This window comes from Chiloscyllium plagiosum, chromosome 17, assembly GCF_004010195.1.
Source record: "Chiloscyllium plagiosum isolate BGI_BamShark_2017 chromosome 17, ASM401019v2, whole genome shotgun sequence".
In the NCBI taxonomy this organism is placed as follows: Eukaryota; Metazoa; Chordata; class Chondrichthyes; order Orectolobiformes; family Hemiscylliidae; genus Chiloscyllium; species Chiloscyllium plagiosum.
The window spans coordinates 37,161,016-37,176,715 of NC_057726.1; the positions used below are offsets into that span (position 1 = coordinate 37,161,016).

The 15,700-nt window shown below is 38.2% G+C and overlaps 1 protein-coding gene across 2 annotated transcripts; it reads right to left on the reverse strand.

The window, feature by feature from the left end:
* Positions 1–1,411: 1,411 nt before the first annotated feature.
* Positions 1,412–15,006, reverse strand: LOC122558374 (protein C19orf12 homolog). Of its 2 annotated transcripts, none has more exons than XM_043706875.1 (3): positions 14,521–15,006; positions 11,457–11,624; positions 1,412–6,559 (listed from the first exon to the last, which is right to left on the reverse strand). In XM_043706875.1, the coding sequence occupies exons 2-3, from the start codon at positions 11,614–11,616 to the stop codon at positions 6,294–6,296; spliced, it is 426 nt and encodes a 141-aa protein (XP_043562810.1). In that variant the 5' UTR covers positions 11,617–11,624; positions 14,521–15,006; the 3' UTR covers positions 1,412–6,293. The 2 variants fall into 2 exon arrangements, with proteins under 2 accessions (XP_043562810.1, XP_043562811.1); XM_043706876.1 differs by lacking the exon at positions 14,521–15,006 and adding an exon at positions 14,308–14,502.
* Between the last annotated feature and the right edge of the window lie 694 nt (positions 15,007–15,700).

The following is a 15,700-nucleotide window of genomic DNA, read 5'->3' on the forward strand; positions in this document are numbered from 1 at the left end:
TGAGGTGGTCAGTGAGCTCAGGATTGTATTCTCCAGGGTGTGTGGACTTGCATTGTGCACCTCACTCTCATTGTGAAGTTCATATCAAGCAGATTGGACTAGTGAGAGGTTTTGGTTTTGCTCCATTGATCTCCCAGTGGGTTCTTACCTCATAGTACACCTCTGGTGGTTGCCACCAGTTATATCGGCTGTACAGGATGTTCCCTTTCCTTGCAATTTGGCACCAGGTTTTCTCCCAACCTGTACCACTTTCCCAGCAACTGTGTTGCCAGCAGGCGGATGTTCAGCTTCTGCTTTACTATCTTGTTATTCTTCTTCTAAGTAAGGTTTCACCATCAGATTCTGCTGGTTCTCCTCTCAACCTGCCCTAAATTTACTAGGAGTATGTTAACCAGATCTTTGGCTCTATCCTGTCACCTTTCCCGATCCATTCTTGAATTTCTTTTTGGCCTCTTTGCCACCTTCTGCTGATTTAATTGAAGTGACCCTTCTTCAGCCACTCCAAATTAAAATAGTGGTAAATCACTGTTAGTAAGGCTCCAGAGATATTGGGTTGAATTCTCCCGCTTTTTGGCTGAGTTAGTTTTTTTTGCGTTAGCCCATTACAATTTTCCTCAATTCTTCTCGACGATTATGCTTTTGGGTTCCTCTCGATCAGTCAGGAGACAGAAGAGCTCATTCCTACTGGGATATTGTGCTGCTCATGCCACTAGCATCATCCTTGAATCATGGCTTCACACCACTTCAAACAAATGTACGCCGGGATCTACCTTTCATAGTCCGCTGCCCCATCGTTCTAGACTAGGGGATACATCAATAAAGAAATAGTGGCAGGTCTTTAAGGAGATATTTCAGTATACTCCTACTGATGGAGAAAAATTCTAAAAGTAGGACCTGCCTTGTGGGTTTTTCCTCTCGGCACAGTTTGGTTTCAAACCTGTGTGAGAGAGAACCGGGAATTGCACACAAATACAGCAAGATTAGCCAACAATAAGTTGCAAATGCATGGAAACAAAGGGGTCGCTGCTCATGTGAGATTCTGATCTATCTGTGTGAACCTTAAAAGGAAAAAAATCAGACGCTTTTTCCTCAAAGTCAAGAATTAAATTTCTACATTTTTACCATATGTTCCAATATTTCTGTTCATAGGCTAGGAAAATACATTTTTTAATGTACATGCATTTTTGATTTATTCTGAAGCTGTGAGGACATTCAAATTCCTTTTCACTGAATTGTAGTCAGTATATCTATTTTTGGCCATTTGTTTCTTGGTGCACTTTCAAACTAAGCATTCTCACTACTGCCATGGAAATGTGTGTCAATATTCACCAAGTTTCGCAGGTTGTTTGCATGATGAAAATAGAGATTATTCTCCAATCCATTAAATAAGAAACCAAGTGGTTGACTAAAGTAAGGCTTCAAATGGAACTTTAAATTAAATATTTACACAATACATTGCAGGAATTTCTAACAATGTTCCATTATTACATTTTTTAACCGAATAGACAACATGCATCATATAATTAAAAACCACAATAAATTATAAACATTTTAGTCAATCATCACAAAGATTTAAATATGATTTCCTATCAAAATACTAGGTTCAAAAATTAACATGACTACCATCTTCATATTTTATTCAATGGCTAATTTTTGTAACCACAAATGTTTTGAAACATTTTAAAAATCACTGCTACTTTTACAGCTAACTTTCCAATCAGAGACAATTACTTCCATATTGTCCATGAACCAAAAAAGTTTGACTATCTTGAGGAAGCTTTTGTTTTCTATAAAGTTACAAGAATTCTGATCATCACTGAATCTCATGAGACTTTCCATCAAAATTATTTCCTTCTAAAATGGGGCAAGATAAGTGGGGAAAGAAATCAAGACGATTCCAATGGCATCTACCATTTAATTTTCTTTTCTTATGGCCAGTGTCTTCCAGAATCATTGGCTGACTTGCTGAAAAGGTGCCCATCCTGACTTTTCACTGCAAACCTAGTGCCTGCAGCTCTGGAATGTGGATACTGCTGGAGAGACAGCCACAATCGCAAGGACCAAGGTATCAGATAAATGCATTTTGGGGAGATTAATGAGGGGTGTCAGGCTCTTTGTGACCATTTCCTTAGGCCTATGTCCAGTCCTTTGATCATGCGCAAATCAGCTGCACATTAGGCAGATCAATTGTTCCCCCTCCCCCACCCCCGCCACACTTGGAGCTGAGATAATCACAGTCCTGGTGGGAATAGGCCATTGTGTGGTCCCTAATTGACCACTTAATGGTCTCAACTGGTGGCAGGGTGTGAAGATCATGCTTGGGCCTTGCAACCTCCAACTTAATTCAGGTGAAATAGAAAGATGGCAGGTTTCTGGTACACATTTTAACATTTTCGTAACTTCTACTATTTGTAGTCATTGATGATACAATCAGACATGTGAAAATGATATGGTGCATTGTTAAGCTTCAAAACAGCTTTTGACTAATAGTTAATTCAATGAATCATAGAGCACCTTTATGTGTTTTAAAATATTTTGTTAAATCTACAATTTTCCAGTTAAATTATACGTAACATACATCCTTCTATTCCCTGTGACTGGTTGACTGTATCCAGTGGTATGGAATACCTCATTATGTTCAATATTTTGATATACAAAGTGTCTTTTTGTCCAAACTCCTACTTAAAAAGTAAAGTGCTATTTAACGTGGACCATGCAAAAAATGATTAATGCAATCTTGTACATGAATTCCTAAATGATTTACACATTCCTTTCAACTATATTTGGAAAGCTTTTAAAAAAGAATGGTTGTGACTCTGGTTATCAAATAGTAACAATTGAGGTCAGCCTATTACTGTATGGAAGAACACCCTATTTCTAAGTTCTTGACCTGAAACACTAACTCTATTGCTCTCTCTACAGATACTACCAAATCTGCTGAGTATTTCCACCACTTTCTTATTCTGTGTCTTCTAGTTTTCAGCTGAGAGCTTTACAACTCCTCGGACCCAAAAACAATTGTCCTCCAGATGACTTGAGGACATATTTTTTCACTTGAGAAAAAGAGTTTTGCCTCCACTCTTTGAAGTAAATGCTAACTACACCATCTCTGGTCGATCTTATCAACTTAGGGACAATTCATTTCCCACTCTACCAATAATTTGCACATCCTAAACATTCAACTGACAGAAACTTCCCAAGCTTACCATCTTTAGGTTTTTTTTGTACTGTAAGAGATTTTCAAACCATCAATAGGGGCTGCTTTCAAACCAAGACAATTATCAACGCAGTAAATTAATCTGTGGTGCCACCCAGTAATTGATGTTTACTACCCAGCTATGCATTTCTGAATTTCTGTCTATAATGGATGGAACATTATGGGTAGTGTATGGCTGATGCTCTTCTGTATGCTGGGGACCAGAATTCTGTGCCAGGAGAGTTAAAGACATTGTACAACATATCATGAAGACAGCATAAAATTATAGACAAAAACAGACATTTTGATACAGTTTAGCAATTCAAGCAGTTACGATATTTTAAGAGTTTTTCACATTTTGCAAGTAACTGCAAATGGCAATAAAAGAAAGAAAAAACAGGATTATCCTAACTTATTAAATTATTCCTAAAACTTTAGTTCAAGAAATCATGGAAAATATCATCTTATAATCTTTAAATAAATTGCCTTTGAATAAAGTTAACATCAGAAAATGTATCATCTTGTAGAATAGATTGCAGCCTCTTTGACTGATGCTGGCAATTCTCAAAATACATAAGAATAAGTCACTGAGACATTCATTAAATAAATTCACTTAACTCATTTTCATTCCTTCACCTTTTGCCATAGTGCACCTTTCTTACTATGGACTCTCTTCAGTTCTATTTTGACTGAGATTAATTTTCCACAAAATAAATGTCTTAAACATTTCAAAGTAAAGCCAGGTAAGTATGACTGATAAGGAGGAATTTCATGGAACATTCACCAGTGTCTATGTTGAGATTGGCTTAATGCTGATTTAGAATTCAGAATGAAATTCTAAAAGCAGCATTAAAATGAGAAATCTGGGATCTCACAATAATGGCAAAGACCTTAATGAAATTAAGCTTCATTATATTTTGTAGAAGAAAGTTTCTTTTTACAAACTGTAAAACTTGTGGCCATATAATTTAGTTAGAATGGGAACACAATGTTACCACAGGTTGTCCAGCCATTTAAGTTATATTTGTACCTTGGTCTGCTCCACAGTATATTCACCTCAATTCATTTCATTAATTGTCTTACTAAACCACACATAAAAACAGACAATGCTAGAAATATTTAGCAGGTCAAGCAGCACCTGTGGAAAAAGATCAGTCTGACAAAAATCAATGGAACTCATTTGGCACTGATGCTGCCAGAACAGCAGGGATTTCAAACATTTTCTGAATTTATTGCAGATTGCCAGCATTCATAGCGTTTTATATTTATACCAAACTACAAAATTGAAAATCACAAATTACATTGTTCAACAAAAGGTGACTTTTGTAAGGATACAGTGGACCCCATTTTCAAAGGTTTTGAGATCTTGCAGATATTAACAAAGACGTGCAGAAATATATTTTCAGTGCATTTCTTGCACCAGCTGAGCCTAGTCCTTTTCTGCATTAACAACTTGACCAGTAAAGCACAATCATTTTAGAATGTTTGGAGAACTCAATCTCCATCCTAATTACTATATTGGCTGAAGGTAAAAATGTTAGAATAGAAACTAAGGGGTGATTTGATTAAGGATCTTTAAACTTAGTGTACACCAAATGGATTCAGGTACAATGTTTCAAAACAGGCTATCTGAAACACAATGAAGACCAAAAAACCAACATTTTGTTTTTAAGTTGTTATGCATGAATCTGAATTATTGTTAGGAGTGAGAGAAATTTCCAGCTTGAAAAGGTACTCCACTGTCACAACAATGAGCCTGCAAATTATTCGCTTTTTGTGTGCCTGACAGTTTCTATTGTCCAAGAGACTGTTGAACTCACCCTGCCCGCTGCAAACTGCCTAACCTGAATTGCTTAACCCCGAAAATAAAGCAAAACACAAAATCCACCATACCTCTCTACTGGGATTGCTGGTTTTGAGACACTCCTTCCTCAAATCTAATCCATCCTCCAATATCCTGCCTTTTTTTCACAGTTCTTTACTGAGGCAGGGTGATGTCACCTGTCAGAGAAGTTATCTCTTTTGCTTTTCAATGTCTATTGTTCATTGTAAAACATTTGGAGGTATCCTATCACTCGCTGAGTGCACTGCTAACATGTAGTTTGCTTCTACAGTTACTATTATTCATCCGCTGTCCATTTTCTACCTGATCTAATTTGGGACTAGGCGATCCCTTTTGTGGGTTCTTCACAGTCCATAAGCACGTGTTCTGAAATATTATATGCCTTTTTATACTGGATTATTTCTTTAAGGACAGGATATTATATTATTTCAAGAACATTCTTAGCACTCTGGGAGGAACAGAATTTATTCATGGTTGTTATTGGTTGATTGTCAGCTTGTGGTATATGGTGGTATTCCAATGGCCTTATGGATTTTGTAGAGCCAATTGCAATTCTGCAGGCGAGATCTATACCTTATGATTGATCCAAAAAGGCATTAGAAGCTATTGCTACACATGAGACTTAGGAAATGGTTGCTCTGATATTCTTCTTGAATTACATTTGATCACTGGGATTTCAGATCAGATCTATATTTTCTTTCCTTGCATCAGCTCAAGTCAGGTGAATAGTCAAATTCAATTCTTCTATCTTCAGAGAGAGCCCAGGGTCTGTTACATATTAGCCTACAGCATTCCAACATGCATCCAGCCAATATGTTTTAAATGATTATATATTTGTTGTAAATACCAATTTTGTGATGGAATTGCCAATTTAATTCATTGCACACCAATTTGCAATACAACTGAAACTGTATTAACAAGACTTTGAAAATAGGAAAATTAAGGATAATTAGATCTTATGTATATCCAAACAGAATTATTCTTTGTTTACAAACCAGGCTTAATTCCAAAATACTACTAACATCATCAACAGGACATGGCTATCGAAAAGTTAAAACATATTTTGAGAACGTTGAATCCAAAGTCAGCTATGTATAAATCTTCATAATGAATCCTACAGGTTAAAGTCATTGCAGCATTTTCCAAAGCCCATTCTTCAAAGATCTTTGAACTTGCATAGGCAAAATGAATGCTCTTATATTCCAGCAAATGGTACTTCATTTAAATTTCTAGAAAAAGCTGTTCATATAGGTTTCAGTCAAAGTGTCGTACCTCAGCATTAAGTTGCCTCAAAAAAAATGCACTTATTGCTGACACCACCTCCTGCTTCAGGGCAGTATTTCCCATCACCAATGATATCAGTTGTACTGCATCAGTCCAGTCTAAATGCTGGACAATGTTACGCACATCTTTAGATAATATCAGCTGTTGATTTGGTGGAAGTTCCATAATAATCTGCGGTAATGGTTTAAACTGTCCACTCGTCATCCAGGCACCCAGCAATCCACCAACTACACCACCTAAGGAGAACAAAAACCAAGAAAAGTTTAAGATTATTTATTTTCTACATTTTGAAATGAATTATTCCTCTTTTTGAAGAGGAAATTTATTTTTGGCTATTTTCTGAATTCCAACAGCCATTAAATCCTTTGATGAAAAAGATATTGTTGAGACCCAGAATAGTGAAAACTCTTAGGTGATTTAATTACAAAGGCTATCACAGCCAGAATTAATCGTATCCACAAACAGCATCTACATACGATCACTTTTCAACAGTTTAAAGAATCAGATAGCACAGAGGGAGGCCATTCAGCCCATCATGCCAATATGGAAACCCATTGGATATAGTGTACCTAGATTTCCAAAATTCTTTGACAAGGTGCTGCACAAGAGGCTGCTGCATAAGAAAAGGATGCATGGTGTTACGGCTGAAATATTAGCATGGATAGAGGATTGGTTGACTAACACAAAGCAAAGCTGGCAATCAATGACTAGTGGTGTGCCTCAGGGATTGGTGTTGGGACCATAATTATTCACAATTTATATAGATGAGTTGGAGTTGGGAACCACGTGTAGTGTGTCAAAGTCCGCAGATGACACTAAGATGAGTGCAGAGCAATGTGTGCAGGGGACTGAAACTTTGCAAAGGAGTATACATACTTTAAGAGAGCGGGCAAAGGTCTGGCAGATAGAATACAATGTTAATAAATGTGGAGTCATCCGTTTTGGTCGGAGTAATGGGAAAAAAGGATTATTACTTGAATGGTAAAAAGTTGCTGCATGCTGTTATGCAGAGGAACCTGAGTGTCCTTGTGCATGAATCACAGAAGGTTAATCTGCAGATACAACAAGTTATTAGGAAGGCAAATGGAAGTTTGTCGTTCATTGCTAAAGGGATTGAATTTAAAAGCAGGGAGGTTATGTTGCAGCTGTACAGGGTGCTGGCAAGATTACACCTGGAGTACTGTGTGCAGTTTTGGTCTCCTTACTTGAGAAAGGATGTACTGCCACTGGAAGGTGTGCAGACGAGGTTCACTAGGTTAATTCCGGAGTTGAGGGTGTTGGTTTATGAGGAGAGACTCAGTAGATTAGGATTATATTCGTTGGAATTCAGAAGAATGAGAGAGGATCTTATAGAAACATATAAAATTATGAAGGAAATTGATAAGCTAGAAGTATAGAGGATGTTTCCACTGGCAGGAGAAACTAGGACAAGAGGGCATAGCCTCAAGATTAGAGGGAGCAGATTTTTTACTGCATTGAGAAGGACCTTCTTCACCCAGAGGGTTGTTAATCTATGGAATTCCTTGCCCAGTGAAGTAGTTGACGCTACTTCAGTAAACGTTTTTAAAGCTAAGATAGACTTTTTTTGAAAAAATAAAGGAGTTAAGGGATAGGATGACAGCACAAGTAAGTGGATCTGAGTCCACGTAAAGATCAGTTATGATCTTATTGAATAGCAGAGCAGGCTCGATGGGCCGGACGGCCTACTCCAACTCCTAGTTCTTATGTTCTTATATCGACTTTTTGAAGGTGTTATCCAACTAGAAACCCCATACATCTGTTGTTTTCCCATAGCTCTGCAATTTTATTGTTTTATTCTTACGAGCATGGAAAGCCAAAAGCAAATGAATTGTTCTAAATCACCCAATGAAAATAAGTTAAGTCAACATTAACTAGGGATCAAACTCTTCCTCATCCATGTGACTCAGTTTTCCAAAATGGTATATTTATCTATTGAAACCAAGAGAGGAACTTAGTCATTATGGACTTTAAATTTGTTTCATAATGATCAGAAGCTTAATGGATTTAAATGCTGCAGAAAATGTATAAACAGTGAATGCTCAAATAACTGCATTATTCAGAACTCTATTCAACTGTATTATTCACACATGAAGCATTATTGTCAATCAATTCTGGCATGTTCATCCCATTTTAGTAATGTGCAGGGAAACCCATATTGTCTCCCTGTCATACTCCACACAAGGACTGAGAGTGTACCCTGTTCTATATCCTGTAATACAAATATTCTTAAACTTGTAGAAATATTAAGTAAGGTTTTCATTAAGAAAAAAAATAAACTTTTGTAGTAGAACTTAGGTCTGTTCTGTAATTTGATTGTAATATATGGCGAAAAAGAAATGCATAACTCTCTAATATGAAGTAATGCATTCTGCAGCAAAGAACTAATTTCAAGAGGACACACAAAAACACTGAAGGGAACTAAATTAGTACAGGGAGACTTTGAAAAGAATCTGTTAGTGGTATTAGATCCAGCATTTTCAATGTTAGGAAATATTGGGATGTTTCATTAGAATTGAAGCACATGTATTGACTGAATTAACATGAGATTTAATAAGCCACTGGTTACGACATATTTGGAACAACAAGTGCCTTTCTGGTTATCATCATTTAAGATGGGATATACCTGCATCAGAGAAATATTGCAGATCAACAACAATGACCTAATATATAAAGGATTTAATTGTAGGAAAGAAAAGAGAGAAAGCTAAGATAATTGTTATACTGGAATCCAGGGAGAGCTAGCCATTGGGATACAAAACTGGCTTGAAGGTAAGAAACAGAGGTTGATGGTGCAGGGCTGTTTTTCTGATTGGAGTCTTGTGACCAGTGGTGTGCTGCAAAGATTGGTGCTGGGTCCACTGTTTTTTGTCATTTATCTCAATGATTTGGACGTAAATATGAGGAATACTTAAGTTTGCAGATGACACCAAAATTGGTGGTGTTGTGGACAGTGAGGGTTATTGCAGTATAATGGGACCTAGCTCAAATGGGCTCATGGGCTGAGGGGTGCAGATGGTATTTAATTTAGATAAATATGATGTGTTTCATTTTGTTAAGACAAATCTGGGCAGGACATGCACATTTAATGGTAGGATCCTGTGGAATGGTGCTGAACAAAAGAGACTTTGGGGTGCAGGTTCATGGTTCCTTGAAAGTGGAGTTTCAGGTAGATAGGATAGTGAAGGTGCTGTTTGGTACACTTGCTTTTATTGGTCAGTGCATTGAGTATAGGAGTTGGGGTGTTATGTTGCAGCTGTACAGGACATTGCTTAAGCCACTTTTAGAACACTACATTAAATTCTATTCTCTTTGCTATAGGAAAGATGTTGTTAAATTTCAAAGGGGACAGAAAAGATTTATAAGGATGTTGCATGGTTGGAGGGTTTGAGCTATAGGGAGATGCTGAATAGGTTGGAGCTATTTTCCCTGAAATGTTGGAGGCTGAGGGGTGTCCTTATAGAAGTTTATAAAATCATGACGGGCATGGATAGAATGAATAGCCAAAGTCTTTTTCCAAGGATAGAGGAGTCCGTGACTTGAGGGGATAGGTCTAAGGTGAGAGGGGAAAGCTTTAAAAGGGACCTAAGGGGCAACTTATTCACACAGAGGGTGGTACATGTATGGAATGAACTGCCAGAGGAAGTGGTGAAGCCTGGTACAATTACAACAATCAATTACAACATCTGGACGGCTATATGAATAGGAAGGGCTTGGAGGGATATAGCCCAAATGCTAGCAAATGGGACTAGATTAATTTAGGATACCGGTTGGCATGGACTGAAGGGTTTGTTTCTGTATTGCACATCTCCAAGCCAGCTACCCAAAAAGTAGAATTGTCTGAAAACTGCACATTTAGAAGCACACAATAAAATTTTAATTAAGTGAATTTGTAAAGAATAATTTATTTGAGCAATTTGGCTTTGCACTACACAGCCGTGAAGCGGAGTTTCACAAACTTTGCCACTTGAATGACAGTCTATTCTCGTGCTCTAGTGACCCTTGACCCCACCCGACCTGGTTTGGTCCAAACTGTTCACAGCCTAAGCTTCCTGACTTGAAATCCAGCAAGATCTAAAATCTTACATGGCTACAATTCTGAGGTTGCCAGTGTTGGCACACGCTGTTTATACATAATTTACAAGGAAGCAAACTTTGTGCTCTGAACAAACAGCTACATTCTAAAATGAGGTGCACAGGACCCCCAATTTGCATTGTGTTTAAAGCAGCATAATATCTGAAACACATTGGATCTCTCATCAGTAAACTCCCTTAAAGATGGGGTCAATTGGAAAACCAAATAATTGCACTTTAAGGTCAGTTCTAGTCTCTGGTTCTTGGGATTCTGGCAAGGCCAGATTTATAGCTCACTTCCAAATGCTGTCAGGGTATTTAAAGTCAACAGTGTAGGATTAGACTGATGCTATATAATATTCTAGACCGGCAGAGTTACAGGATTTAATTCTCCAAGGGAGCTTTGTGTACCAGTGGCATCTTGTTTACATCAGTCTAGTAACTTTCTGGGCAAATTTGTGGGGTTACCAGATTTACTGAGTTAGATTACACAATTTGCCATTGTGGATCGCTAGACCATAACTAGTATGGGAGCCTAATGGTTAAAACAAGCTGTGACATCTCTCCAGTTTCTCAAAGAACTTCTTTCATTTGCTTCTTCTATTTACAATGTACCTGCACACATTTCATTCATTAACAAATGTTATGAATGCCAGAATCTCTCAGATCCCTCAAACATATTATTCATTTATTTATAAGTCTATTTGGTGGTAACAAAGGTAATATTTGATAAATTATGGTTAGTGGTGTCATCACATAAATGCTCAATGTGCTCTCACAAAATCCTCCACCACAGTATTTAAGTTGAGGCATTATTCCACTTAATACACAGAATTACTATTTCCATATGTTCAGTGACTTCCATTAACTTCATTGTAGTAGGAGCGAGCCATTTAGAAATAAGTTTCAGAAGACAGCAGAGTTCAGGCACGTGGTAACTTATTTGAGCAATTACTGGTAACTTGCAAAGAGGCGTATGCGTTATTCCTACATTTGCCATTCTCAAACTCTGTTCACTTAAGGTCAATAGCAAAAACTTACCAACTGCTATTCCTGGAGGACCACCGACCAAGCCTCCTGCAAATGCTATTGCACCTGCCAAAAGTGCCCCTTTTCCAGAATTTTTCACTGCAACTTGCAGCTTCTCCACCTCTGAAATATGGCACACTAAGTGCATCAGATCATCAATATGCACAGGCATCTCAGTATCTAAGGAAATCACATAGAACTTTGTTAATTATAACAAAATAACTTTTTAAGCTGACATCTTTGGAGAAGCAATAATTTATAAAATATGCGTTTTTCTGAATATTTGATGATTACGTTGTCTTTTCAGTAGTATTAGACCTCTCAATTCAAAGCTGATACTGTTAGCAGTTTGTCTAACAGTTCCTGTACAGCTATATCAGAGGGCATTTTATCTACTGAATTTAAATCAAAGCACGGAAACGATGGGTTGACGGCTAATGGCCACTTAAAGAGTATGAAGTAATTACTAAAAGGCTGCTTGGCTTGGGGAAAACATTGAAATCAATCGACATAGAAACGGAAGAAGCAGCTTCGAGTTATTATAATATAATTGATTTTAGACATACAGCGGTTGTAATGATATAACCAATGTTAGAACATTCTTAGTGAGACAGAGAGAGGCAGACATCTTTACACATGATCAAAAAAAATTCAAGACAAAATCACCTTAAAACCTTACAGCATTGACTTTTATTTTCCCATGTTAACTATAACCACTGTCTTTTAACTCTACCTCTGCTACTAGAATAGGAATGATTTGTTATTATAACTTTGCACATTACCCTCCAAGTTACTCACATACTGAAAAGATTAATGAGTTTTCATTGTATTATGATTTTGGAAGAGACCAAAAATACTTTAATAATTTTTAGAACGTGAAAACAAAGGTATTTATTGAAAGAATGTGTGCCCACTAAGCTATACTGTTTAAAACAAAACGTCATTATATAAAAATTAGTGAATTTCAATAGTAATAACTACTGTCTTAACTTGTGAGCTGAATTAAAATACATTAAAATTACTACTATGCTGAACCAAACTTCAAGTCAAATTTCTTTCAACACCCAAGTGACTTAAAAAGTCTAAGCAAAACAAAACTCACCATAAATTGGGAGGCTCACCATTTGATCTGAAAGCTGTTCAAAGGGGTTAAGAGTTCTTGTATCTTTGCTTACTTCTGCTAAGGTTGTCACTTTAAATTTCCTCCAACTTCCCTCAGTTGGAATTTCCTGATTAAATAGAGGTATCAGTATCATCTTAATCATGCTCACCATGTCGGAACTTTCTTGATCTGATGTTCTTTGCTCTGGAGTCTTGCATCTAGAGACTCTTGACACCTCTTTTTCTCCTCAACTTCACTGTCCAATGTCCAACTCATTCATTTAGAGGTTTGGAAACTTCTTTAGACTAGACACAATTTACTTAATCCTGTTTGAAAGTGATGTTCTCTGCATTCAACATGTTCTAAAAACCCAAGTTTTCTAAACACAGAACAAGATCCAAGAATCTGCTGTTCTTTTAGTTAAATTTTTGATTGACACTTTTTAATATTATTTATCCTCCCAAACAGTTGGGTCACACACCAGTTGCAGGAGTTGTGTAGCTTTTTACAAGAAACCTTCTATCAGAGAAAAATATTTCTTAAAAGAAAGAGGCTTTCATCCCGATATAAATATATTTGGTACCTAAAGCACATAGGCACAATTACAATTGCTATTTTCAATTTTTTAAATAGGTATATTTTCTGAAAACCAATCACCAAAACAAAGTCTTCTTCAGATCAAAAAAAAATTTTTTTTTAACATCATAAAACTCTGTGGGCCTAAAAGTGATGTTTTCAGGGTGCCAGAAAATACTGCAGTTCCAGTGATGTTTGCAAGAATTTGGTGTACACATCATTAGCAGTCGAGTTACAGTTATTGTAAAACATTCACTGAACTTAGAGCAATCCAGCAATTCTGAAAAACCATAATAGGCCATTCATAAAGAAGCTGTTGTGGAATCCATGACCACAACAGTGGACTAAAGTCAATTAGGTTACACATCAGTTACAGGAGAAAGTGAGGACTGCAGATGCTGGAGATCAGAGCTGAAAATGTGTTGCTGGAAAAGCGCAGCAGGTCAGGCTGCATCCAAGGAGCAGGAGAATCGACATTTCGGGCATGAGCCTTCTTCAGGAAAGTAACACATCAGTTACAGCCTGGAAGAAGCCAAGGACATAAATGATGGGAATGTAATGCATGCAACTGTATTAATAACAAGGTCAAGCATGAATCTTTGATGGGAATGGTTGGTGTTATATGAGTCTGGTGCAGTGTGCGAGGCTGATAGTGCACCTGGTTGGATATAGCTCTTAAGATAAATTTGCTAACCTCGATTACTTGTGTTAGGTTATGAAACCTATTTTTTTACAATGTTTCCAAATTCACACTAAACTCCTAACACTGACCCCAATGGCTGTTTTCTCTTTTGAAGATTTACCTAGAGGGCCTCCAATCTCCCTGTGCATACTTTGCAACTTCCATGCATCCAGTGTAACATCCCAGAACCTTGGATGGAGGAGTGTGCCTCATGTTTGTTGTTAATCAGTCTTTTCATGTCCTTCCCAGGCCTATATACAGCACCTGCATCTCTTCAACAGCTCCGTCATTCTTGATGATGAGCTGGCAGCAGCACCAGGTTAGTATGTGGCTAGGATCACACTGAATTGACAGATATAGGTTCAGCATACATAATGAAGCCTGTTGTCGTTTTGACCGTTTTTATAGCTTTACCCGTACACGTTGGTTTCACTTTAAACAGAAAACCCTTATTGTTAATTACACTCCAGGGCTATCTCCCAGTACACACTTCCCGTCAATACCTTCAAAGCGATACAAGCTTTTCAAATCCACTGTATCTGCTCAGCTCGCATCTTTTGTCACTGTTCCCCGTTTGACGTGTAAACATCAGGGCCGGGAATCCCGCTTTCCCAACTGGGAAATATAAACGGGAAACACTCCCTCGCGGTGAATTGATAAATAAAACCGCACTCTACAGTATTCCACCCACGAATAAATATCTGGGCACACAGTACCTGATTTAGGATCCTCCTTTGCAGGGAACAATAGAATCTCCAGGCAGGCTCTAGATTTTCCAATATTGGGATGTGGGAGCGGTCAGCTGTAGAGTTTGTATCGCGTGATTTCCTGGTACTGGTGGAAAGTGACAAGTATAATAGAACTAGAGACTCAGCGCAATGTGCTGCCACCGCTTACAGTCAACAACAGTAGATTTTATTCATACAGCACCTCCACAACATATTGTCACTAGCACGTAGAATGACTTATAATACATGGGGCGTGCTAGACCTAGTTTTACGGAAAACTTAGCGAGGCATTTGGTGGTGGGGGATCATTTCCGTGCTAATGGCATAATTCAGCAAAATTTAAAGTCATCATGGCGAAGGACAAACAGGGTTTGGAAATAAAAGTTCTGAATGGGGAATTAAGGATGGACACCTCAGCACCACACTCTACCGCAAACCCACAGACAACCTTACAATGCTACACTTACTTCTCCAGCTTTCACCCAAAACATATTAAAGCAGCCATTCCCTATGGACAAATCGTACGCATACACCGGATCTGCTCAGAGGAGGAGGAACGTGACGGACACCTGGAAGTACTCAAGGATGCCCTCGCAAGAACGGGATACGATGCTCAACTCATTGACCTCCAGTTCCGACATGCCACAGCAAGGAACCATAATGACCTCCTCAGGAGACAGACACGTGCTGCAACTGACAAGGTACCTTTCCTTGTTCAGTACTTCCCAGGAGCTGAAAAATTACGCCATGTTCTTCGTGACCTGCAACACATTATCAATGAGGATGAACACCTCACCAAGACATTCCCCACACCTCCACTGCTCGCCTTTAAACAACCACCAAACCTCAAGCAGATCATTGTTCGTAGCAAACTGCCCGGCTCTCAGGACAACTCGATACAACCCTGTCACGGTGGACGCTGCAAGACGTGCCAGATTGTGGACATTTAGATTAGATTACTTTACAGTGTGGAAACAGGCCCTTCGGCCCAACAAGTCCACACCGACCCGCCGAAGCGTAACCCACCCATACCCCTACATTTACCCCTTACCTAACACTATGGGCAATTTAGCATGGCCAATTCACCTGATGTGCACATCTTTGGACTGTGGGAGGAAACCGGAGCACCCGGAGGAAACCCACGCAGACACGGGGAGAATGTGCAAAC

Excerpts from the sequence above, each read along its gene's own strand:
- LOC122558374 (XM_043706875.1), bottom strand. The coding sequence starts at position 11,616 with ATGCCTGTGCATATTGATGATCTGATGCACTTAGTGTGCCATATTTCA. Across the intron at positions 6,560-11,456 it reads TCCTCCAGGAATAGCAGTTG|GTGGTGTAGTTGGTGGATTG; the intron begins GTAAGTTTTTGC and ends TGTTCTCCTTAG.